The sequence below is a fragment of the Lissotriton helveticus genome, chromosome 11 (genome assembly GCF_964261635.1).
Source record: "Lissotriton helveticus chromosome 11, aLisHel1.1, whole genome shotgun sequence".
NCBI lineage: Eukaryota > Metazoa > Chordata > Amphibia > Caudata > Salamandridae > Lissotriton > Lissotriton helveticus.
Genome location: NC_136072.1, coordinates 668,693,451 through 668,720,250, shown reverse-complemented (window position 1 = coordinate 668,720,250; position 26,800 = coordinate 668,693,451). Strand labels below are relative to the sequence as shown.

Genomic DNA, 26,800 nt, shown 5'->3' with positions numbered 1-26,800 from the left:
ACGGTTGCTCCGACTGAGCACTTCCTGTTTACCCTAGCACTGCACAAAGAAAGACATCGCCAGACTTATGCTAAGAATGTTTTCGTGGAGATGCTCCATCAGACCCACAGTACCACAAATATGACCAACTGCTGGTTCTGTGGCCTTCTGCCATCAGTTATGCATAAACACAACCTGTTTCTTTCCCTGCCATTATCCTATCTGGGTAGCTGTGAAGCTTGGTTCCAAATGTTTTCTGCTATATACAACCATTATGTCGAAAATCCATAGCATTACACGGAGAAGGATTATAATATGATCCTCGCCTATATTGAAACGCACCAAGGGTTTGATCAAGAAGGTAATGGAGGGAAAGGATCACTAGACCCAAATGCTTGTATGAACTCATATACTGCTAATGAAAACAATACTTGGTTACAGGACGAACTCTATGATTTTGCTAGTTTTAATGCTTCTCAGTATTTCCAGCACTTTGTAGCCAGAAATGTCACTAGTGAACGTGTTCTGCCCATCCCTATTCTGAATACCTCCTCAGATTTCTGTGTTCAGGGTATGGGACATGTACAGGTTGGGAACAGCATTTGTAATTATACCTACCGAATGAAGATTTTTAGCAGCCCTCCTTTGTTGACGCCACCTAATGTGTATTTTGTTTGTGGGGAAAATGCTTATACATGGTTACCGCGAGGGTGGGCGGGACAGTGTTATCTGTCCTTCCTGTACCCTCCTGTATATATAGCTCCGTCTGATTACCATAACACGCACCAGCTCCATAGCATTCGACAGATTCCCAATAGACAGCGAAGACAGCTCGATATGACTGAGGTCGATCAGACTGACACCTCCCTGCAACAATTCACTGATTTCACAAAGGGATTGGTCCCCTTCTGGGGGCCGATATTCAATAGTCGGGAAATAAGACGGTTGTCCAGAATAGTGGAAAACGTCATTAATATCACCAATGATATTATGACTAATATCACAGTTGAGCTTCAGGCGACGAGACTTGTTTCTCCTCAGAACCGGATGGTTCTTGACGTCATCCTGGCAGATAGGGGAGGAGCATGTCGAGTGATCGGCAGCTCCCGCTGTGTTTATATTCCTGACTCCACCCCCACAGTCCATCTGGCCATCCAAAAGCTACATCGCATCGCAGCAGAGATTCACACCGAAAATGAGTCTTGGTCATTTTCTGGTTGGTTCTGGGGCTTGCTGTCCACTTGGGGTCGGAAATTGTTCATGATAATTGCTGGTGCAGCCGGCATTATCTTCACTTGTTGCATTTGTATGCAGTGTGGGCCAGTTTGTTGTACTTATTGTGCCTCTAGAATGACCAGTATGTGTACCCCCTCTTCTGTCCCAGCTAAGACTCAGATGCTCCAGCAGGAGATTCGTGAGTTGATGGCCATTGATGTAGAAGTTTTCCAGGATTGATACCTCTTATCGTTAGCTACAGCATGCTAAAAGGAGGGGTTGAGGAACCAGAGTCTACTTTAGGCCCAGTACAATATATTTTGTTATTAGGAGTAATTAGCATGATGTAGCTAGGATACAGACAGATACGAAGCTCCAACACTAATTTTCTTGCACGCATCTCTACTAAGGATCACGTAAAGCCCCACAGTACACATGCATTTTAGCTTGACTCGACAAACGCCATTTTGTGGGCCAGGCCGCTTCTCTTCTCCCATGAAGCCCACACTCTCTATACACGAGATTCGTTCACATGAGAAATAGTGCCACTGTAGCAACCTGCTGCTTCTGCTCGTTAGACCTGTCAAGGTTGTAGGTGGGGGCGAACTGGGTAAAGCGAATTCCCGAGGAGCGGTGTATGAGGTCTCCCAGAGCTGGCAGAAGGGAGTCACCCTCTCAACCTTGCTATAATGGGCTGAACTATACTAGGGAGGGATTGTGTTCCATATATGGTCTTTCCTTTGCACCAACCTGTACCAGCCTGTATTTTTCCATCTTAGGTAACGGTTTTCGAATTGCAACTGTATATATGTGGTTTGATGATAATGTGCCAGCAGTCTTCTTGGCGGACCTCGTGGGTTAGGTCGCAAGGAGCTCCTCTGGCAGAGTTTGTTTGTTATAATAAACGCTTGGGCCTCCTGCACTGCCGACTGTCTGGTTATTGGTAATTGGTACATGGGCTATTCGTGAGTATAGCTCTAATTGGGTTGGGGGATACAATTTTCGGTACTTCGCGGCGTTCTATGATTCATTTGCAGCACTCTTAGCAAACTGGAGAGGGAGATCAAGGATCTCGATTCTTCTCATGCTCAGGACCCCAATCCTGATAAGCTAGCTCAGATCCAGGAGAAATTGACAGACTTCGCAGACGAGGCCAACAGAAAACTTTCCTTTCTCGGCAGGGAGGCTCAGGCGTGCCGTTTCGGAGGTGGCAATCACCCCGGCAAAACCTTGGCCAACCTTCGCCGCCCTCCTCGGGCTGCATATTATATCAACGCCCCCTGCGATGGCGGACCGCACAACCTCACCCGCGCTTTATTTCATTCTGCACGCAACTTTATGCAGCCGGCTCAGGCCCCTCGCACGAGCTCCTTGATCAATACTTCGACAACCTCCAGCTGTTATGGCTAGGAAATCCCCACCGGGGGTTCCTAGATGAGCCTTTCTCCAAAGAAGAGATATTAGCTGCAATTAATGTAAGGCCCAGCGATAAGGCTCCTGGCCTGGACGGCTTGCCAGTCTCTTTCTACAAGGCCTTTGCCCCTATCACTCACCTAGCTGCCATGTATAGTGAGTCCTTCGAAGTGGGACAGTTTCCCCCGTAGTTTCAAGAGGCTTTGCTCACCTTGCTTTTAAAGCCGGACAAATCTCCCGAGTCACGGGATTCTTATCGCCTCCTGTCGCTAATTAATACGGAAAATAAAATTTTTGCTAATTGCTCGCTTCACGCCTTCTCCCCCTCATGCCGCTCATCGCTCGCCCGGATCAGTCCAGTTTCATCCCTGGTTGTGCCACTTCCCATAATCATCTGGCCATTTTTTCCGTTCCTCATCAAATAAATCCAGCGCTTCCGGCAGTGGTGGTCCTGCTAGACTCCACTAAAGCAGTTGATACTTTCGAATGGCCCTTCTTTTTTTATCTTCTTCCTCGCTTGGGTTTCAGTCTGGTTTTTATATGTAAAGTTCTGTTCCTCTATACTCTTCCCACCGCCCGTCTTAGACTCAACGGCCATATATCCGATCCTATCCCCATCGTGCGTGGCACACGGCAGAGCAGCCCGTTGTCGCCAATGCCTTTTGCCATCGCAATGAAGCCTCTTGCGGCTCGACTGCGCAAACATCACACCTAGAGGGGAATCGGCTGCACGTTTTGAGCTTTGCTTGTTTCTATGTATACCGATGATGTTACCTGATATGTCCGTCACCCTCAGGAGAACATTAGTCCTCTAGTCCGTGAGGTGATATGCTTTGGTGGATACTCCGGCATCCAGGTGAACTGGAACAAGTTTGTGCTGTTTCCTCTCACCGATGCCACGTTGCCCTTTGATCCGGCTTTTCCTTTTGTATGGGCTACTAAGTTCACTAGGTACCTTGGGATTAGGTTGAGTAGGGACGTTGACAAACTATGGAGAGTCAACTTTGGATGTGCGGTGGACTGATTGGAATCTAAAATCTCCCTCTGGAATCGTTTGTCTCTCTCTTTAGCCGGTGACATAGCCATTGTCAAGATGGTGGTGGTCCCGAAGTTCTTAAATTTATTTCTCAATATCCCCATCCCCTCACCCCTTACTTTTTTCGTTAACTCCGCTCCCTTGTGATCACTCTAATTTGGGCTGGCCGTCAACCCAGAATTGCATGTAATATCTTAACTCTTCCTATGTCGCGCGGTGGTCTCGGTCAGGGCTGGACTGGGAACTGAAAGCAGCCCAGGCAAATGTTCCAGAGCAGCCCCAGTCCGTCGCGTAGCGAGTGAGCCCGACCACTACTAGGAGGGTTTGGGGGGGTTCTTACTCTTAATATAAAATTATATAAAGACATTTAAAAACACACTTAACCTCAAACAACTTTGCAAAGGTTTGACACACGTTTAAATAGGCTACTCAAGTGGGTGGCACAATAAGTGCTGCTGGCCCACCAGCAGCATTTGATTTACAAGACCTCGCACCCTCAGTGCACTTTACTAGGGTCGTCCTTAGTAAATCAATTATTCCAATCATGGAAACACCAATTCATATAACACCAAATAACACCATAAAACACCAATTCATATAATAATTTATAGAAGAAAAAACTTGCACTTTAACACTGAACAGCAGTGGGAAAGTGTGCAGAGACACTAAACCAGCAAAAACAGTCAAAACCAGGAAGTCAGAAATCAAAAAGACAGGGGAAACACACCAAAAGATGCCAGGTCTAATACCCTGATATATATAATCAAGTCTTATATGCAATTTCCATATGTCATTTACATGCACTACATCATGGATTATTCCTAGTTTATGGTTACTCCGCACAATGGTACTCATTTTAGAAATCTCAGAGGAAATTAGGCTGCGTCTTGCCTGTCAGGCAAAAACTTGTGACCTAAGAACTAAACAAATATTTCAGTAACTGATGGTTGCCCTACTGAGCTATCTTACAGCATGCATTCAGTAAATACATTAAAAAGAATGGACAACATTTACCCTCCCGTCTACCTAAACCCGAGCCACATTTATCACAATAATTTTCGTTACCTCTGAAAATTCTCACTCAGGCCTATCAGTTTCAAGAAACACAAAGTTCTCCTCAAACCCACTGATAATATGCGGGCGTGGTAGTGGTCATTAATTTGCGGTAGTGAAATTTCAGTTCACATTATTTTCAAGTGCAATAAACATCAAATAGGACACGTAGAGCATTTATGTCCATAGAGTAATAAGGTGAACATTGATGTATCACTATAACCTGAAAAATTATTGTGATCATTCTGGTGCGATATATTTTAGTTCCTATTTGTTCAGAATTTTTTTTAACAAGCGCTGCCACAGCATGATTGCTTTACAAACATACTTAAAGTGAAAGATTGTGTTTTTATTAACCCTTTCCGTGCTTGCGTTGGACAACGGCCGATGCAAGGACTACCTCGCTGGTGCTGCGCACGTCCGTTGGCCGACGCAGCCCCGCTCACTATTTAATTCTCCTGTACTGCGGGAGAATTTGCAGTGTGGTTAAGGGGTTAAAAGCAGCAATTTGTGGTTATAGGCATGCTGCTGACAAGAACATTGTTCTATACCAATCGACTCGTCTATTCCAATAAGCCAATACTCCCAGTGCGCTTTATTGCCCAAATATCAAGGCACTTCAATAATGGATGTGCCTATTACACGAATGCAATGTCAATCATCTTGTGACCTAAGAATTAAACAAATATTTCAGTAACTGATGGTTGCCCTACTGAGCTATCTTACAGCATGCATTCAGTAAATACATTAAAAAGAATGGACAACATTTACCCTCCCGTCTACCTAAACCCGAGTCACATTTATCACAATAATTTTCGTTACCTCTGAAAATTCTCACTCAGGCCTATCAGTTTCAAGAAACACAAAGTTCTCCTCAAACCCACTGATAATATGCGGGCGTGGTAGTGGTCATTAATTTGCGGTAGTGAAATTTCAGTTCACATTATTTTCAAGTGCAATAAACATCAAATAGGACACGTAGAGCATTTATGTCCATAGAGTAATAAAGTGAACATTGATGTATCACTATAACCTGAAAAATTATTGTGATCATTCTGGTGCGATATATTTTAGTTCCTATTTGTTCAGAATTTTTTTTAACAAGCACTGCCACAGCATGATTGCTTTACAAACATACTTAAAGTGAAAGATTGTGTTTTTATTAACCCTTTCCGTGCTTGCGTTGGACAACGGCCGATGTAAGGACTACCTCGCTGGTGCTGCGCGCGTCCGTTGGCCGATGCATCCCCGCTCACTATTTAATTCTCCTGTACTGCGGGAGAATTTGCAGTGTGGTTAAGGGGTTAAAAGCAGCAATTTGTGGTTATAGGCATGCTGCTGACAAGAACATTGTTCTATACCAATAGACTCTTCTATTCCAAAAAGCCAATACTCCCAGTGCGCTTTATTGCCCAAATATCAAGGCACTTCAATAATGGATGTGCCTATTACACAAATGCAATGTCAATCATCTTTTCAACCCTGGATGAATGGTTAAGCGCTCCTGCTGGGAGGAAACCTGTGACCTACAGGCTATACACAGATCTCTGCAGGAGGTGCATTAACCTAGAGGGCTAGCTACAGCTGTACAGCTTACCCCTTGTACCCTGCACATGCACGCCCATCCCAGAGCAGTCGCAGAGTTGCTGTCACAAAGCTGTGCAGGCTGGTTCTGAGAATAGACTGGTCAAACAGAAGACTCACGCGGCTGTGTGTAAAAGACCAGGATGCCCAAAATAGGAGCCCTCCCTAAAGTGCCACTCACACTGATGTTTGACTGATAGTGAGGCTCTGTTTCACCTCGGGTGCACCATTAAATGCGCATGTTACCCGTCCTGCATTTAGCACCCCTATTTTGGCTGGTAGACATGCTTACTCGAGTACCCTGGCCCTGTACATCCATCCCAAACTTGTCACTCAAAACACCACCTGGTGGCCACTCACCAGCGCCCTATTTGCTCGGGCGAGGCCTCGGCGAGCTGAGGTCGACGCGGTCAAGACCCTGCGCTGGGCTTGGGATGGGCTCCGGAAATTTTCGGGTTCAGACACGCTCTCTGCAGCTGCGATGCCCATTGCTCACCACCCAGCCTTTCCTCCTCTCCAATCTTCGGGGATGGCAAATAAGGCCACTCATCTTGGGCTCTCCACCATGTCTGACCTCTATCCTGAGAACACGTTCTATACACTTGATCCGGATTTTGGCCCTTTGGACACTTTGCTTCATTATCAGCTTTGGACGATCTGCAGGAGGCTCCACCCCTCCTTTCCCCAATCTCTTCCCTTGATGGCTACTCTAAATTTTCTTTACACATTCCCTTCTCCTCAGAAACTGGTCTCCAAAATGTACGCTTCCACACTGGCAGCTTCCCCCATCTCTACTGACAGGGATGGCGTGGCGTGGGAGGTGGACCTAGACATTGAAATTTCCCAGGCCGACTGGCTGTACTGCTGATCTCAGATCAAACGCCTCTTCCCCAACTATCGTCTGCACCTTTTACACTTTAAGTATTTACACAGGCTCTACCGTACCCCCGTACAATTGCACAAGATGGGACTCATTGCTAGCGGCATTGTGCCTGCGCTGCTCTGCACCCGCGGCTGACTTTTCCTACCTCGCCTGGCTTTCCCCCAAGGTGTCTGCTTACTGGTGTGAGGTATGCGCTGTCATCTATGAGATCACCTCCTTCCCGTTCCACCCTGGCCCTCTGCTTTGCTTTTTAGGCTTCGTCAAATTTTGCCCAAATACCTCCCGCAAACTTATTGCTATGCTTTTGGTTCTTGCGCGGCGCAGGATTTTCATGTGCTGGGGTCGCCGGCCCACGCCAAAGGTGGCCCTTTGGCTTGATGGCGTCTCCCATTGCCAGACCCTCCTGTCCGAATTCTGGGACCTTATGCCTGCCAGATCCCGCCCATTGGATATTTTGGGCCCGCACATCTCCTACCTCCTAAGTCACACTTCCCAGCACCCAGCAACCTCTCCTGCGATCCCTGCCGGGTCTCCGCCCGCGGCGGCCGCCGGGGAAGGTCAATGAGTTCCCTCTTCTCTGCTCCCTTTCCTTCCCTGAATCTCAGTCCCCCCCTCTATGTCATACATGGTGCAGTGCATGTCAATTTCTCCTCATAGGTATTGCAGTCTCCCCGACCTATTATATTGATTTTGTTTATGGTACATGTACCTTCTGTCTTTGGATAATTTATGTTGTAGCGCAGTGCACAGTCTTTTGTTATGGTGTAATTCTGTAATTTTGTGTGTCTCAACCTCGATAAAGGTTTTTAAAACTTTAAAATAAAAAAGAGCTGATGCATTGCCTCCCCAAGGATTCAGGAATCGAAGCATTACTGCATTTTGCAATGCTTCCCTCCTCTGTGGCTGTTTGTGCTTGTGGATTGTGATGCATTTGAGGTACCTTGTGTAAAATCACGGCATCTATGGAGTTCTATGGACAGAATTGATTGAAACCTTTCAAAAGTCAAATTTTTAGTGGAGTATGTTGATTTTCTGTCGTTTTGGACTTGTTTGGTTTGGATTAAAATACTTTCTTTTTGTAAACTGGTGTGGTGTCCATTTGTAGTGCTTTCACTGAGTTAGTGTATGTTATATAATTTACACACTGCCTCAGAGATCAGCCTGACTGCCCAGGCCAAGCTACCAAGTCGGATGAGCAGGGTTTGTCTGGGTGTATAACTCCCTTATCATGACTAGAAGGAAGGGTCCCTACTTGGACAGGGAGCAAGCCACTGCCAACTAGAGACCACCATTTCTAACAGCAAGTTGATCTTGATGGGAGAAAGAATGGTTTCTTATTTACCTATAGATCCATAGGAATGCATTAGCTGGGGGTGGCACAGTAGGTCCATGTTTTGGTGGAAATGTTGATTGGCACAGGCTCAATCCTTATGAACCTTGTAGCAGGATTTGGTGTTTTTGAAAAGCATCATGCATATTGGTGAGCTGGTATGTTTTTCCGATAAGAGAGCTGTGATTCTTATTCTAATGTAAATCCATAGGAACACATTGACGTCAGGTCAGTCACTTTTGTGCTACCTGTGACAAATGTTGCTTGGATCAGGCAATTTACATATACTTAGTGTAGAGGGGTGTTCTTTATTAGAATCAATATGAAATTAAGGTGAGCGAAGATGATCTTCATGGGAAAATGGATTTTTTCTTATTGTCCTTTAGCGCCATAGGAATGCATTGGCTGATGTGTGGCTCAGTGGGCCATGTTTTGATGGAAATGTTGCCTGGCTCAGGCTAAATCCTTATGGACCTTGTAGGGGGATACGGTTATTTTGAAAAACAAAATATATATTTGTAAGCCAATGTGTTTTTTCCTATAAAAGAATGGAGAAGTGTGGCTCACTGGTTAGAGGAGGCAGACCGTGAAGCAGAGGTCAGACCCGGGACCAGGGTTCAATTCCCGACGCGGCAGGGTCCTGAGCCCAAAATGTCCATGGACTCGATAATTCTCGCTTTGGTGCCTACTCGAACCATGGGTTCACACTCTGCAACTCTGGGCAATAGCTTGCTTAATCTCCACTACGGCCCCCCCGCAACGGGATGCCTGGCTTTCACCTTGGGGATGCCCAGTACGGGTTATCTCACAGGGAAAAGCCAGGAAGGGTTCCCAAAGCAAGCGCCTTGAGACCTTGCGGTGATAAAGCGCTATATAAGAACCTTTAACATTCGACATTGACATTCGACAATTACTTATTCAGATAAACTCCATGGGAATCCATTCAGGTGAGGGCAACCAGTTTGGTGCCACCTGATGTGACAAATTATTCTTAGCTTAGGCAATTTACCTGTAGGTAGTATAGATGGGTGAAAACAACAACAATTAATTATGTGAATCTAACTCTGTAGCAATGCATCTAAGTGAGGACAACTAGTTTGATACCACCTGGTGTGCCAACATTTGCTTTACTCAGGCAGTTTACATACAGGTAGTGTACAGGGGTGACCTCTTTATTAGGATCAATATGAAAATTGGTGAGTCATATTGATCTTAATAGGATAAAGAATGATTACTTATTAGCCTTTAACTGCATAGGAATGCATTGGCTTGATGGTGGCATAGTGGTCCCTTTTGGAAACATTGCTTCAATCAATCAATCAATCAGCAAATTTGTAGAGCGCGCTACTCACACGCGAGGGTCTCAAGGTGCTTGGAGGGGGGGGGGGAATCGCTACTGCTCGAACAGCCAGGTCTTGAGTTGCTTTCTGAAGGAGAGATGGTCTTGGGTCCTCCGAAGGTGGGTGGGGAGGGAGTTCCATGTCTTGGCCGCCAGGTAGGAGAAGGGTCTTCCTCCGGCGGTGGATTTGCGGATTCGTGGGACAGAGGCGAGGGCGAGGCTGGCAGATCGGAGCTGGCGGGTGGGTGTGTAGAATGTGAGGCGGCTGTTGAGGTATTTCGGGCCCATGTCGTGGAGAGCCTTGTGTGCGTGGGTGAGGAGTCTGAACGTGATCCTCTTGGTGACGGGTAGCCAGTGCAGGTCTTTCAGATGGGCAGAGATGTGGCTGTGGTGAGGTATGTCCAGGATGAGTCGTGCAGAAGCGTTCTGTATGCGCTGGAGCCTTTTTTGGAGTTTGGCTGTGGTTCCGGCGTAGAGGGTGTTCCCATAGTCCAGACGGCTGGTGACGAGGGACTGGGTAACCGTCTTCCTAGTTTCGGTGGGAATCCACCGGAAGATCTTTCGGAGCCTGCGCAGGGTGTTGAAGCAGGAAGACGAGACGGCGCTGACTTGCTTGGTCATCGTGAGGGAGGAGTCCAGGATGAAGCCCAGGTTACGTGCATGGTCCGTTGGCTTTGGTGCGGTGCCCAGTGCAGGGGGCCACCAGGAGTCGTCCCAGGCGGAAGGGGATGGTCCGAGGATGAGGACTTCCGTCTTGTCTGAGTTCAGTTTCAGACGGCTGATCTTCATCCATTCCGCGACGTCTTTCATTCCTTCCTGGAGGCTGGATTTGGCGGTGGCGGGGTCGTTGGTGAGGGAGAGGATCAGCTGGGTGTCATCGGCGTAGGAGATGATGTTAAGGTTGTGTTGGCGTGCGATGGCAGCGAGAGGGCGAGACGCTGAAGAGGGTGGGGCTAAGTGAGGATCCTTGCGGGACGCCGCAGGTGACTTCGGTGGCCGCGGATCGGAACGGGGGGAGGCGGTCTCTCTGGGTTCTTCTGGCAAGGAACTAGATGATCCACTCCAGGGCTGTTGCTGAGGCGCTGGATCAGGGTGCGGTGGCATATGGTGTCGAAGGCTGCTGAGAGGTCTAGGAGGATGAGCAGGGATCTGATGTTGTCGGTAGCTGCGATGAGAGCGGTCTCGGTGCTGTGGTTTGCTCGGAAACCGGACTGTGATGGGTCGAGGGATCCGTTGGTCTCGAGGAAGGCGGAGAGTTGCCTGTTGACGGTCTTCTCGATGACTTTGGCTGGGAAGGGGAGGAGCGAGATGGGGCGGAAGTTCTTGAGGTCCGTGGGGTCCGTGGTGGGTTTCTTCAGGAGGACGCTCAGCTCGGAATGTTTCCAACGCTCCGGGAAGGTGGTGGATGCGAAGGAGCTGTTGATGATGTTCCGGAGCTGGGGGGCGATGATGGAGTCGGCTTTGTTGAAGATGTGGTGTGGGCAGGGGTTGGTTGGGGAGCCGGAGTGGATGGTGTTCATCAGGCGGGTGGTGTCTTCGGTGCTGACAGGGGTCCAGGTGCAGAGGGTGGTGGTGGGGGGCGTTGGTTCGGTGGTAGGGTGCGTAGTCTGTGCGCCGAAGCTGTTGTGTATGTCGGCGATCTTGCGGTGGAAGAACGAGGCGAGTGAGTCGCAGAGGTCTTGTGAGGGTGTGATATCGTTGTTGCCGGCGCTGGGGTTGGAGAGCTCTTTAACAATGCTGAAGAGTTCCTTGCTGTTGTGGGTGTGGTTGTCCAGTCGTTCTTTGAATGTAGTCCTTTTGGTGGTGTGGATCAGCTGGTGGTGTTTGTGGGTGGCGTTCTTGAGGGCTGTCATGTTTTCTGCTGTCTGGTCGTGGCGCCAGGCTTTCTCGTGGGTGCGGCAGGTTTTCTTGGAGTTTTTGAGGTCGTTGGAGAACCACGAGGCTTTCCTGCTGCCGGATCTGCTGGGAGGGTTCTTCAGTGGTGCGAGGTCGCCGGCGCAGGTGGTGAGCCACTGTGTGAGATTGCGGGCTGCTTCGCTGGGGTCCGTCGTGTTGGTGGGTGGGTTCTGGCTGAGGGCGGAGGTGAGCTGGTTGGCGGTGATCTTGCTCCAGTTTCTGCGGGGAACCTGCTGCGGGTGGTGGTGGGTCGTGGTTCTCCTGAAGTTGAAGTGGACGCAGCTGTGATCTGTCCAGTGTAGTCCGGAGGAGTGGCTGAAGGAGATGTGCTTGCTGGAGGAGAAGACGGAATCAAGCGTGTGGCCGGCGTAGTGCGTGGGGGTGTTCACCAGTTGCTTGAGTCCGAGATTGGCGAGGTGTCTAGCAGGGCGGCGGTGTTGCTGTCATTGTTGTTCCCCAGGTGGAAATTGAGGTCCCCCTAGGAGGATGTAGTCTGATGAGGTGAGGGCATGTGGGCTGATGAAGTCTGCGATGGCTTCTCTGAATTGTGTGGGTGGTCCCGGGGGTCTGTAGATGAGAGTGCCTCTGAGGGTGGTCTTGGGGTCGGTGTGTATCTGGAAGTGAAGGTGCTCGGCGGCGGTGAGGGTGTCGTCGGAGTTGGTCATGATGCGGATGGTGTTTCTGTGGACGATGGCGATACCTCCTCCGGTTTGGTTGACGCGGTCCCTCCAGGTGATATTGTAGCCATCCGGAATGGCTATGGAGATGTCGGGGGCTGAGGAGGTGTTCATCCAGGTTTCTGTGAGGAAGGCGACGTCTGGTGATGTTGTGTCGAGTACGTTCCAGAGTTCGACGGCGTGCCTGTGGACGGAGCGGGTGTTGAGCAGGATGCACTTGAGGTGGTTGTTGCTGGTGCTCGGCTTGGCGGGTGCAGTGCAGGTTTGGAGGCAAGTGAATTGGCAGGCTTGGCAGGTGAAGGGTCCGTGGGTGCGTTTCGGGGTGGCTCGGTAGCAAGTGGGGTTCCGGCCGGCCTTGAGTGCGTGGAGGGTGGCGGCGTCGTAGGTCCGTCGGGTGGGCTGGCATCGTTGGGGCCCAGGGTTCCTGGCGCTGGGCGCGGTCCAGACGTGGACGGGTGTAGACGGGCTTGCCAATGGCGCGCCTTCCGCGCGCAATCGGCGCGCCCGCTGCGCATACGCGCGGCCCCCGCCATTTATGGCAAAGTGGGAGGGAGGAGCAGCTGGGAGGCGGGAGCGGGGCGGCGAATGGGGAGCGGGAGACAGGAGAGGGGGGCAGGGCCGCAGGAGAGCAGCGGCGGGGAGCAGAGGGGGAAAAGAGTGGGAAAGTGGAGCGGGGGAGAGCGAGGACAAGCCTGGGCAAGCCTGGAGATCTGGGCAAGCCTGGGCAAGCCTGGGGAGCGAGGGCAAGCCTGGAGAGCAGGGGCCCTAAGTAGAGGTGGCAGCAAGAGGGCCAAGCAGGGAGCGGCAGCAGAATCCGGGCACACGGGGGCCGTGCGGTAGTGGAGTGACCGGGTCAAGGGTCACAGCTTGACACAGTCTAAGTTCTTATGGAGCTTATAGGGAGACACAGTGAATTTAAAATATTTGTGAGCCAGTGTGAATATCCTACAGGAAAATTATGATTACGTATTAAGGGTGCCTTGAGGTCAGGGCAACAAATATGGCACCACAAATTATGATTGGCTCAGAAAATGTACATACAGGTAGGGCACAGAGGTGCTCCGTTTTTCAAGATGAATATAAAGTTTTAGTACAGCAAGGTTTTCCCATGTTTTCGTAGACAGCTGGCTTTTGTCAGACTAAATCCTACTAGGCATAATAGTGGTATGTGTTACAATTTAAACACAACATATTCATGGTATGGCAATGCAAAGTCCTAAATTAGCAGAATAATTTAAGGTTTTATTTTATATAAAATGTTGCCAGCAAATAAAATGCTGGGTGAATAATTTGGCTGCCAAAAATAAAAAGCTACGTTCATCCTGCAATTAAGATGCTGCCCCAATAAGAACCAGACTTCAGCCTGTGAATAAGATGCTGGTTGAATAACAAGCTAACTTTAGTCTGCGAATAAGATGCAGGCTGAAAAAGTAGCTAAATAAGAAGCTAACTTCAGCCTCATACTTGAGTAGGTGCTTCCTGTGGTAGACAGTGCATACTCATTCAGTGAGGACAAGGATGAGTGGGACCAATAAGGGGGTAAAGAGTCATTTTCAAAGAACCAACACTGCTGGTCTTGAGCAGCCATCATAGGTGTTCAGAAAAGTCTTTAGCGCTGGGTAAACGGCAAACATTAGCAAAGATAATTGTCATTCCTGGTTATGTGTTTTTGATCTGTTTTTCTTATATTTTCTCTCAGGAGCCCAGGAAGGTCCAGATACATGTTTTGATGTGAACTTGAGAAATGTTTACTATGGCTTCTGCACATATGTAAACCGCAGCTACATTGCTTGTAAACGCGAGTAAGTATGCAGTGTTATAGTGTTAATTTTTTCACTTAAAGTCTACTGATTTAAAGAGGGGACTAAGTAATGTCAAAGAATAGATGAAGGCCAGTAAAAAAATTACATTGAAGTATTGTTGTGTTTTTAGGTATTCACTCTAAAGATGATTGCCAGCCGAAAATACATTTTGCCTTCAGTTTCATATTTATGTGGCATTATATGGACCATAAGGAGATTTCACCAGTGGTGTAGTTGGGCTCACCTTTTGTGGATTCCACTCTAAGCCAATCTTCTTTCGGCCTCACCAACGTGATAGTCTCCTGCAGCAACCTTGATTTTATGTCCCTTCAATTTGAAGTTCCCCTTTTGCTAGGACTTTTCTCTTTCTCATAAACCTATGCTTTGTAATTTCCATCCACTGTTCTCTGTGGCTTTTGTCCATCATGTCCACTAAGCATCCTATCCTTTATTCTCTAAAAGACTTAACATGAGCCTGGCACATGCTAGTTTGGTGTATTGCCTTGTATGACTGAGCGCCCAGCAGCGGCGGCTCCTCCGTTAATGTGGAAGAGCGTCGCACCGCTGCTCTCTCAGCAGTGAAGGGCACAGCAACAGGAGTATAACCCATAGACCGGATTGAGGTCTGGGTGTACATATGTTTTGAACAACAATATCTCATGGATTAAATGAAAAGGCAAGTATATATGTATGCACAAGACATTACGAGAATGCGAAAAAAGACGAGCGACTTTTGATTTCAGTTTTAGAAAGTGCATATAGCATCATGTATTAAGAACACATTTTATATAGGACAGTTGTAGCAGCACTGTTGGCATAAAATGCGGTGACAACCCAAGGAGGCTTTGTGCACTTGGTGTTAGTGAAACAAAGAGTGACAGCGCGAGTGACAAGTGGGTGAACACAGCGAAGGACGCAAGGTGACAAGGTGAAAAAAACAATATATACAGAAGCAATGGTTCGTCCACAATCAATGAGTAAATAATATACGTTTGAGAATCAAGGTTGATGGTGCGCCATGAGTCACGGTGTGAAGGGTCAACGGCGTTTCGATCCTATCTAGACAGGATCTTCATCAGGACTGTGTTATCAGTTTGGTGAGTGCTGCATGGGAAAGGAAAGGAAAAATGAGGGGCTGGGGAGGAGGACAAGGTACACAATTCGAGTGTTGGGGGTCAGGGGAGCAAGGAGAATTAATCAGAGGGCTAGCGCATGGGCCGTGGAAACTGGTTCAAGATGAACCCCAAGGGTGGCGGGGTATCAGGGTAGCGTACGCGGTGGTCAAGGGTGACTGGTAAATATCATGCGTTAAAGTAGGCAGACAGAAGTTATGAACTAATAGGAGAGGGGATATAAAGTGAGTGGTCTGAGCTGGGTGGGTGGAGTGGGGGGAGAGGATTCAGAGCACCCAGAGCACGGTTTACCCAGGGTGTGGGTGAAGTCTCTGGGTTAAGTCTGGGGATTAGGAAAACCAGGGGAAAGGAAGGTTGGCAGGGTGTGAGTGGAGCGCGCGAGTGCCCATGAAAATGGTGTGGTCGCTGGAGTCAGTTCGAGGACTGCGCGACTCATGGCCCAGGGGACGGTCACGGAAGTTGGATAGGGGGAGGGAAGGGGTAGGAAGGGATGTGGGGGGTAAATTGGTGGGACGCGTGGTGGACAGGGGGCAGCGAGGGAGGGGATAGGGCAAGGGCAATTGACTCGAAAGGGAACTTACAGAGGCGAGTGCTGGCGGGGGTATTCAAGTGTAATCCTGAAAGGAGGCGAGGTAAAGTACCCAGTTACCGCGGAGTAGCTCAACGGGGTCCAGAAGGATCTCTATGTAGGCTCAACGGAGTCCGAAGCTTGATTCCTGGAATGGGGGAAGAAAACAGAGTTTGCCACATGTGGGAGGCCAGGGGGGAGGGGTTGTGTGGATTTATTTATTTATTTTTATTTTATTTTTGGAGTTTTATATAGCGCTAGCCAGACCCGGAGGTATCTGAGCGCTTTACAACATTTGTTCATAACAGTCAAGTACACCAATAGTGTCCAGGAAAACAGTGAATCCAAGGAGGTTCATTAATCAGTACACGTCTAGTAGCATTCGATGCAGAGTTGAGAGATTGTGGTACAAATAGGGGGAGTAATGTGCGGGACAGGGAGAAGTTTTGTAAGGAGTGATCTTAACGTAGTTACTGGGTCCTCTGTCTTGAGGTAGGAAATTCAAGTAGGTCCGTTGTCACTTTTTGAGGACTCAATTGAGGAAGAGCAGTTTGAGCTGGCTCTTGAATGCTTTGAAGGAAGGGTTTGTCCTAATATGTATAGGGATGGCATTCCAAATTTTGGGTGCAGTTCCAGTGAAGGACCTAGATTAGGTCTTTTGTTTGCAGGTTTTTGGGGGGATGAGTAGCAGAGAGTGGGTGCTTCTGAGGTTTCTTGTCTGTCCCGCTTTTTTGAGTTTGGCAGCTAGATAGGTGGGTTTGCCAGTGTGCAGAGCTTTGTGTGTGAGGCAAGCAGTTCTGAAATTGGCCCGCATTTCTATTGGGAGCCACTTAAGCTCTTTTAGAGTGTGTGTGATGTGTTCATATTTCTTTACTCCTGTCACCATTCTGGCTGCTGCATTTAGGGTCGTTCTGAGAGGAGCATGGTGAAGTTTAGCCGTGCCTGTGAGGGTGGCGATCCCATAGTCTAATCTGGATAGAGCGAGGGATTGTGTGGCTTGCTTAAGGTCAGTTGGTGGGATTAAGGGTTTGATTTTGCTCAGTAGCTTTAAGTTGAAGAAGGCACCTCTTGTGGTGTTCTTGATGTGTTTGGTCATATCCAGTTTGGGGTCTAGAGTGATACCCAGTGACTTCACTGAGTCTGCTGGGATGAGAGTACAGTCGAGAGCATCAATAGACTTTATCCATTCCGTGATTTGGGGGGTCTGTTCTTTGTTGGCTAGGAGAAGGATTTCCGTTTTGTCTTGATTTAGTTTCAGATGGTTTAGGGACAGCCACTTTTGTACTTCTCTTAGGGTGTTGTTTAGTCTTTGCATGTCTGCTATGGAGGAGGTTTTTAGGTAGATCTGGGTGTCATCGGCATAGAGGTGGAAGGGAATGTTGGCTTTTTTGAGGATGATGGTGAGTGGCTCCATGTAGATGTTGAACAGTGCAGGTGAAAGAACTGAGCCTTGGGGAACACCTCTGATTATAGGGTGTAGGACGGACGTGGAGTTTCAGATTTTTATTCTTTGGGAGCTATTTTGTAGGAAGGAGGTGAAGCATTGTGAGACCACCCCTTTTGCTCCTTCCCTTACTTGGTGAATGTTGATGGGTAGTTTGTGGTCGACCGTGTCAAAGGCCGCCCAAAGGTCAAGGAGTATGAGTAGACAGCAGCGGTTCTTGTCCAGTGATTTGTACACATCATCTATGACATTTAAGATGGCAGTCTCTGTGCTACATCCTTTTCTGAAGCGTGATTGGTGCGGGTCGAGGAGGTTGTTAATGTCCATGTGGTGGGTGAGTTGACGGAGAACACATTTTTCTAGTAATTTTGCTAGGAAAGGAAGATTGGAGACAGGCCTGTAGCTGTTGAGATCGTTAGGGTCGGCACCTGATTTTTTTTATTAATGGTGTTACCCGGCCTATTTTGAGGCAGTCAGTCATGATTCCTGTTTCCAGGTAGCTGTTTATAATCTCAGTCCAGATAGGGGCTAAGGAGTGTTTGAGTTTTTTTGCCAGTTGAGCGGGGAGGGTGTTTTCATGGTGCGATGAGGCTTTGGATCTGGTAGTTAGTTCAATAGTTTCCGTTTCAGTGGTGGGTGCAAAGGTTAGCCAGTTGTTAGTTGATTGGCTTGGTGGGTTTATATCTTCTTTGATGAGTAGCGTGCCTGCCTTTAAGGGATGAGAGTGGTCCATCAGTGAGAGCTCAATCTTTAGTATTTTTTCGTTGAAGAAATTGGCAAATTTGTTACATAGGTCTTTGGAGGCCGGAATTGCAGCAGGTGTTGGTTTATAAGTTTGCTGTCTGCTAATGTTGAAGAGTTCTTTGGGGCATTTTTTTGCATTATTCAGTGTGTCGCAAAAGAAGGAGGATTTTTCATGCGCGATGTGCTTATTGTATTTCCTACGTTCCTTTTTGAGTAGTTCGAGGTGGGGTGTCGAGGGGTTCTTGTAGCCTAAGTCTTTCAGCTGCTCTTAGTTGCCTTCTTTCCAGGTTTAGTTCAGTGTTTAACCACTCTTTTTCTATTTCAGGGGTGCTATTTAGTCCAGCATGTCGGACAGAGCCTCATTATATTGTGAGGTAAGTTCTACTGTGGACCTTTTTCCTACGTTGGAGGGGAAGAGTGTGCTCAGTCTTTCTTCTAGTTCTTCCAAGGGTATCTGTCTCAGGTTTCTCGTCCAGTAAAAGTGATCATTCGCACGAGGTATTCGATGTGTTTTTTGATTGATGTTGAAGAGGATGAGATGATGGTCTGACCAGTCGACAGGGAGGGTGCTATCGATGGTGACTGCATCTTCGTGGGCTATGATGGCATCCAGGATTGAGCCTTTGATGTGGGTTTGTTCAGTGCAGTATTGGATCAAGTTGTTATTGTGAAGGAGTACATTTAAGGTTTGTATTTGAAGGTTGTTGGTCTCATTCCAGTGAAGGTTTAGGTCTCCTAGTATTAGGTTGTTCTCGTTTGAGAGTGAGCAGTGTGAGATCAGGTCAGCCAACTGTTTACTGAATATGGTATAGTTTCCTGGTGGTCGGTAGATGAGGTGACAGTGAAGCATTTTGTTATCCAAAGGTACAAACTTACTTAGTTACTGCGGTAGGCGTGGGCACAGAAACTGAACCCCGATCTGGCCAAGGAGTACGTCTAAGCAGGGGGTGTAGTCAGGAGGCAGGGTCGGGACCAATCGATCCACTGCTTGTGTCCAAATGTTGGTACCTGGAGGCGGGAAAAGGGGAGGCCTGTTGGCAGGGTAGGGGGCAAAAGTCATCAGGGATTATGGCGACGGCTTGGCAGAGGTATTAACTAATGACTGTGTTGGTCAACCGTGTGAATCCGGGGGTCGAGGGGCGGTTAGTAGATTGGAATCCACGCCGAGAAGCAGAGTGAGGTAGTGTTGTCGGAAGTTGCTGATAACTGTCCCGGGGTGGGCGTGGCCAGTGACGCGGGTTAGAGTGGGAGGCTGGATTGGATACGTGGCTCAGAGACGTCACATTGGGCAACTGGGGAAAGACTTCGGGATAGTATTTGAATTGAAAGCACCTTTCTAAAGTTGCCCGGCGTGGAAGAGGTGAACCCCTAGGGCAATGAAATGGCACATATCTAGAGCAATCTACGTATATACATAAATTAGATAATTATTATCGATGCATATAGAAAATTACAAAGAATCCAAAAATATACAGAAGTTTGACAAACACCATGGGAGTGTACAGTATAAGAGAAACAATTATATTGACAACATGCAGTAAGTTGCTGCAGCACAAAAGGGTCTGGGCCAGGAGGTGGGCCTATTGTCAAGGTACATGTGCGTGGGGTTATATATAGTTAAACCTTGTTTACCTAGAAACTTACCATCATGATATTTTTGTCCTCAATATTCTTGGCACAATAGGTTCTCCCTTGATATTTTTGATTCCAATATTCTGCCTAAATACCCTTGGGCCTGGCATAGGCGGAGCTTGGAGAATTGAGTGAACTTTCCACCCTGTGAGATATTGCTCTGTTAGTTTTCTATTTTCTCCATGTGTTATAGGTGTTCAAGGAAGCATCTCTTCATTTTTCAGTTAGTTTGTTCAGAATCATGTCCCAAATGTTTACACAGGTACAGGTAGTGTTGCCTGTCTGCCTGTTCCACTAGTTTCCTGCCTCATTGTGTAACTTTTGGTGCAGAGTCCCATTTCCACTTCTGAGCCATTTGTCTTTTGGCCAGCGCCATCGCTAAGTCTACTTTTTTCTTTGTTTGGGTTCATAGATCAAAAAGGCACGTTTTAGATTCACATTTTTAGTGTTTGTTATTTGCCCTCGTTGTCCGTAATTCTCCTACCTGCCCCTCGCCCACTCCATTGCTTAATTTAAGCTGGTGGTTTCTAGTGCGGGGCACTTATTTGTCAAGCACTTATGCAAGCTGCCTCAAGGTGGTGCTGTTCGTATGATTTAGAGATGGGCAGAACACCACTTGTTTAATAATTCAACACACATTAAAACAAACTAACTCCTGCCAACAAAGTCATTCTTTTTGTTTTGGGGGACTCAAATAATCTGAATAGACACACTTGTAGCAGTGGGATGGCTCGAAGGTATGCAGGTACTGTCCTTGGCAGTGCTATCATGGCCAATCGCTAGTGCAAGCTGCAGTGGCATCCTGATGAGGGCCCTGTGACTTACTTTTTTTTTAATTAAGCACTTGCCCACCCACCCACCAGAATTTGAAAGTGGTATGCATGCTTGCCCCATGTTAAATTAGAAATGCCCTTATGACACCTCAGGCACTCAATTTGAGTAATAAAATGTATTCAGCTATTAAGAACAGTCATAAAAGTGCATCAAAACTAAAACATATATTAAATACATTATAACATCTCAATATCAGGTTCAATTAAATGTGTTCATTATATACAGTACGTAAAAACATAATGTAATCAAAAGCCGACTAATACATAAGACTTTTCCCCACATTAATGGCTTTCAAGCTAAAAGGGGAAACATTATGGGGGTGTCGCTTTCCAAAATGGCCGCATAGACCTGTCTGTGGGACCTCCCCGGGACTAATAAGTAAATTAAGCATTATCTGCCAGTAATCCTGCACAATGATGTGCTTGGAAGCAACGAAAAAGCACTGAATCACCTGATAACCCACTAAGTGGTAGTTTATTTACCCTGTGTGGAGTCAAGGGAGGAGACGAGCAAAGGGGCCTGATAGCCATGGATGGCCTGGAACTAACAAGGGCTGCGGCTGATCAGTAACAAGAGGGAGATGTGGGCGATCGGCACCCATCCGAAGAAAATGGCTGGCGGAGCGGATTTACTCCACAACACTGTGGACCAATCCCTGAACTGGAGTGCTGCCGATAAGCGCCGTAAGAAAGAAAAGCGGGGACCAGGATCCTGAGATGAAAACAAGGTATTGTCCCCGAGCAACCAGAACCTGATAATAGAGTTCAGTTATATCATCAGTCCAAATAAGTATCCAGATACGGTAGTTCACATTAGTAATTCCTTTATTTTCTTGTTTTATTTTCTTTGTCACAAGTGCAGGAATTTGAAGTAATGTCTCTCAAAAAAGATCCTGTGTCATAAACAACATGAAATGTAGGCAAAAGATCGACAGCCGACACGTGTTTCGTCTTGGGGAAAATCACCTGACGACTTCATCAGGGCTACAATGACAAGAAAAATACATGATTGTACTAAACATAGATGTTACAGCCAGATCATATCCGACTTAATTCATCAAATGTGATCTTTGAATTAGACACTGTAAAGGAAGAAGAATGAAAGGATTAGGCCAAAATAAACCACCTAAGATTCACCTAGTGAAGAAAGAAGAAACGAAACACACATCAGGTCTAAAATTTTAACAAGATGTAAAGAGTGGAGGATACAAAAGAAACCAGAAGGTTGCCAGGATGATAAAGCGTATTGTCAGACTAACTAGTTTTCAGGGTACAAGATTTTACAAGCCCAAGCCTTATAGTCCCAAGATTATATATTCAGCAAATTAAGGGCTGGTGTCACACCATAAGCCTGGATAATATTAAGAGGACCCACTTCCAATGTGATCCAAAGAGGAGCCATCGCACAAGGGCTATGTGTGAAACTCACCATAAACGTATTCTTTGGAAATATCGTCACCACAGAGCAGGTAGAGCCTGTTTGTGGTCCCATATATTATGGGTCTATAATTGAAATAAACAAATATAAAAAATATATATAAAAAAGGAAGAAGGGGAAGAAAACAGTAAGAATCAGAACGACACAACAAGATTAAATACCATGTCTAATACGGACCATCAAATTATCTATACGATTCAAGCTATAAAATCAATATCCACAGTCATTGTGGTAGCACGTATCACATAGTGGATGACAATAGCATATTGCGAGTGGAAAAAGAGTTAATCACTCTGGTAAATAATCAAATATAATCATCATATGAAGGCTAATGCCTAAAAAGACCAAATCAGCACAAAATTATTAAGTAAAAGAACCCTCTATTCGAAATATTATTAACCTCAGAGTATTTTTACGCTTGCTTTTCGGATAACATTGTGCGGGTACATGTGTTTATGTATTTTATGGACCATTATACATCTCCAAGATGGCGCAACCTTGTACCTATTTCTATTGAGGCAAACCATAATCCGTAAATTTGATGCCTCTACGGCTATTTCGTTTCCAAAATATTATTTACCTCAAAGTGTTAATTTTACACTGGTTGTTCGGATTTGTAATAACACCGTGCAGGTACGGGAGTGCGCTGGATGTTTTTTATGTCGATGGGGGCATTACTGAGGAAGTCCGCCCTTTGTTTTGTTGTACCCGGAAATGAGGGTGGGTTTCAGTTTTTGCTATTTAAACCTGCCGCGTGGTATGCTCGGCTTACCTATTACTGACGGCGATGATGACGGCGGGAGTACTCTTCTGATCTTGGTAAGGCACTTGGATTAATGGGGCTCTTTTTGTCATTTGACAGCTCCGCAGTCTTTGGTTGTTACGTATGATTGATGTGGATTATAATCGTAATTGTATCTCTGCACAAAATTTTACATATCTTGCTTATATGCTGCATTTCGTTTTGTTTTAAAAATATATTAAAAAATCCTCATTGCATTAGGTGTTATCTTTATTACTCAAAGTAATATGATGGTGGGATTGTCCTAAGAACGATATAGTTGGTGATACTCGTTTGTCTGCTATCAATTGAGGTATAGAGATATTTAGCAATATTCACAGTGTGTTCAGTGCCGCACTTTTTTTTTTAAAACAGATTTTATTAGTCTGCACAAATAGAAATGCAAAGCCCCGAGCTCCGGAGTCTAATGCACACATCAATAAAACAAATATAGCATAGCCAGACAGTTTTTTAAGAAAATAAACGAAACACCCCCCCACATCAACCCTCCCCCCAGGTTGCGCTGCTGCTGTACTCTAGACCACTTATATGCAGTAACATATACCTTGAATACACACCAGTTTCATGAGGGCGCTATCAACGTACTCCAACCACCCCCTACAGTGAAAGTGCCAGAGGGAGATCACTCTCCGGAGGAGGGTCCAAGTCCAGCCCCCTATAGTCAGCCCACCTTTTACAAATTCGAAAGTGCTTACGAGGTCACCCCCTTGCCAGGAAGATGGACTGTTCCAGCCCCATACAAAAGTCCATGCCGTTCTTCCAAGCAGCCAGGGGCGGAGCCAAGGGTGCCTTCCAGGTTCGAGCAATATCATGTTTAGCCAGGGTGAGACCAAGCAGCAGCAAGTGACGTTTGTAGCGATTTCCCCCAACCCCCTCCATAACATGCAGTAGTGCCAATTTCGGATCCCTAGGCAGCTCCCACGCCAATACCTTTGAGAGACAGCAGAAGACCCCAGTCCAGAACCTATGCAACCCCGAACATCCCCATGTGGTGTGTAAAAGTGTGCCAACCTCTGACCCGCAGCGCAGGCAGTCCGAAGAACTTATCATACATGCCTTCCATAGACACTCCCTAGTGAAGTAGGTGCGGTGGAGGTATTTGAATTGTATGAGTCTCAGGCGTGTAGAAATTGCCACCCCCCTAGGACTCGCCAGGGCCTCCATCCAGTCTTCCTCCTCCAACTCTCCTACATCCCCCACCCACGCCGCCCGCAGCTTCTCTAGGTCAGGGGAGCAATGTCGCACCAAGGACTGGTATATACGGGACAGTTTTTTGTCTGGAAGTTCCCCCATGAACAGTTGGGCCTCAAGCGGGCTAAAGTCTGGGAGCGTGTCAATGCCTGTCAAATAAGGTGTCAAAGCATGTCGGAATTGGAGGAATCGAAAGAATTGAGAACGGGGCATCCCGAATTCAGTCTGCAGGTCCAGGAAAGACTTCAATGTAGCACCTGACATGACATCTCCCAGAGAGGAGATACCTATGGCATCCCACCCACCAAAACCCCTAAGGGTCTCCAAGTGGGGCAAGCGGCCGTTGCTCCAAAGAGGGGTCTCCCGAGTGAGGACATTCCACCATTTCATCCTGCGTAACGCCTGCCGCCAGATAGAGAAGACCACTTGCGTGGTGGAAGTAAGACCCCGCCGGAGCAGCGCCGAGTATAGTAGTGTGTGGATAGAGGACAAGCCCATCAGGTGACGCTCCACGGCATAGGCTGGATCGCCCCTGTTGCCGTACCACCAGTCGTTAAGGACCAGGAGATGCGCTGCCTGGTAGTATGAGAGGATATCGGATGTGGCAAGGCCTCCTGCATAAGTGGACAGGAAGCATGTCCGGAGTGCCACCCTTACGGTCCCCCCTCCCACAGGAACCCACCCAGCGCCGAGTTGACCTGCTGAAACCAGCGGGGTGGAATAGGATATGGATGGTTCTGCAGTTGGTATACAAGCCCTGGGAGTGCCACCATTTTGAATGTGGCTGATCTCCCATAGATAGACAATGGCATATGAGACCACACCTTCAGATCCGCCCGTGTGCGACCCCAGACCAGAGTGAGGTTGCGAGCTCGGGCGACTCCCGCACTTTCGGACAAATAGACTCCCAGGTACTTCATCCCCCTGGCAGCCAACTGTAAGTCCGCCGCCCATTCACCTACCGTCCGTCCGTCGCCCAGCACCCACAAGTTGGACTTACCAGGGTTCACATACAGGCCAGAGGATTCCCCAAAAATCTGCAGGATGCGCAACAGACGTGGCCCAGACCGATCCAGGTCTGTGAGGAAGAACAGCACATTGTCTGCGTATAACGCTATCTCATCAGTACGGCTGGGGGACCACCGAAAACCATTGAGCTGAGCATCAATACGCACCCACGAGGCTAAGGGGAGAGGGGACACCACTGTCGCATACCCCTCTGAACCGGAAAGGGCCAAGAAACCGCCCACCCAACACGAACGGACGCAGTGAGATCAGTGTATAACAGCTGTATGTAGGCCAGAAAGCGAGGACCCAAGGTAAGGCGCCGTAACAATGCGAACAGGTATGTCCAGCTCAAAGAATCAAAGGCACGATCCATATCCGCTAAAAATAATGCAGCCGGCTCACCTAAACGCCTCCAGGCAGAGATCACCACCTGGGCCCGCCTGATATTGTGCCGGGTCGCCCTCTGGGGCATGAAGCCCACCTGGTCCGGGTGTACCAGACCTTGGCCTCCGTGTTAAGTAGCGATATGGGGCGGTAGGACGCGTAGCTGTTCGGGGGTCGGCCCGGCTTCAGAAAGACCACAACTTCGGCATGCCTTCAGTCCGGCGGGAGCACTCCACTCTCCCGCGCCTCCTCAATTACCGGACGCCCCCCGGGGGCCCAGCTGCACATGAAATCTCTTAAAAAATTCACAAGGGAACTCCTCATCAGTAAACGGTTTGTCCAATAAGTCCTGCGCCTCGTCAGGAAGCGACCGCGGGGGGAGGTCATTTATGAACCGCTGAACAACCTCGGCCGAAAGGCACTCCTTGGGTGTGTACAGCCCCTCGTAATATGTGGTAAAGCTCTCCGCGATAGCCGACGGCTCTGAAACCGGCGATCTCGCCGAGTCCAATAATTGGGGCAGCAGTTGGGCGTGAAAAGCGCCCTGACACAGGCGGTGGAGCATCCTACAGGATTTGTCCCCCCACTGATACACCCCACTACGGGTAGCCAACCAGGCCTGTCATGCCTCATCAAGTAGGACCGCTGCATAATGCTGCTGAGCCAGGACTAATTTCCGTCCTATAGATCTACCACTGTCCTCCCTACTCCTACTTTCCAAGACTACCAACTCCTCCTCCCGCCACACCAGATACCGCCGCCTCTAAGCCTGGGCCGCCGCGCACCAGGAGATGTCCACCCCACGTAGGGTAGGTTTCATGGCTGTCCAAAGGGTCATCGGGGAGTCAACTGAGTCACGGTTGGTCGTCTGGTAATGGTCTATTTCCCATGTCATATGTTCCCTATATTCAGTCTGTAGCAGGTGCCATCCAGACATGCGCCATGGGAATGGCTGCCTACATGAAAAGTAAGGGCCACAGGTGAGTGATCGGACAGGGCACTCGAAGGATGTCCGGGGACACGATTCTCTGGGCCTCTCCTCTGGGAACAAATAAGTAGTCCACCATGGAGAATGAGCCATGCACAGAGGAAAAATAGGTATACTCTCAGCGCGCGCCATGCCCATACCGCCAGACGTCCATCCAGTCCAGGCCCGTGGCAAGGGCACGGAGCTTGGTGGGGGGTCCCTCCACGTCCACGTCTGTGTCAGTCGCCCCCCTCCCCCACCGATCCATTTGTACGTCCATCAAATCATATCAATCCCCTCCAACTATAGCAAGGGTGGCCGACGTGACAGATGGAGCGGCCGACATGAACCCACGCACGTCGCCGTTGTGGTTCCAGTTCCCCTAAGCCCCGCCCACGGTCACGGCTGCGATGCGATGCTTAATGCTGATGCCGGAGCTCTACTGAATT

General features: G+C 48.0%; 1 protein-coding gene across 1 annotated transcript in view; it reads left to right on the top strand.

Annotated features, from left to right (window-relative positions):
• LOC144791758 (zinc metalloproteinase-disintegrin-like VLAIP-B) overlaps positions 1-26,800 on the top strand; it is a 4,238,988-nt gene that overhangs the window by 2,976,005 nt on the left and 1,236,183 nt on the right. The window contains exon 15 of the mRNA XM_078666527.1: positions 14,105-14,207. Within this exon, the coding sequence (XP_078522653.1) occupies positions 14,105-14,207 (103 nt within the window). The remainder of the gene's footprint in view (positions 1-14,104; positions 14,208-26,800) is intronic.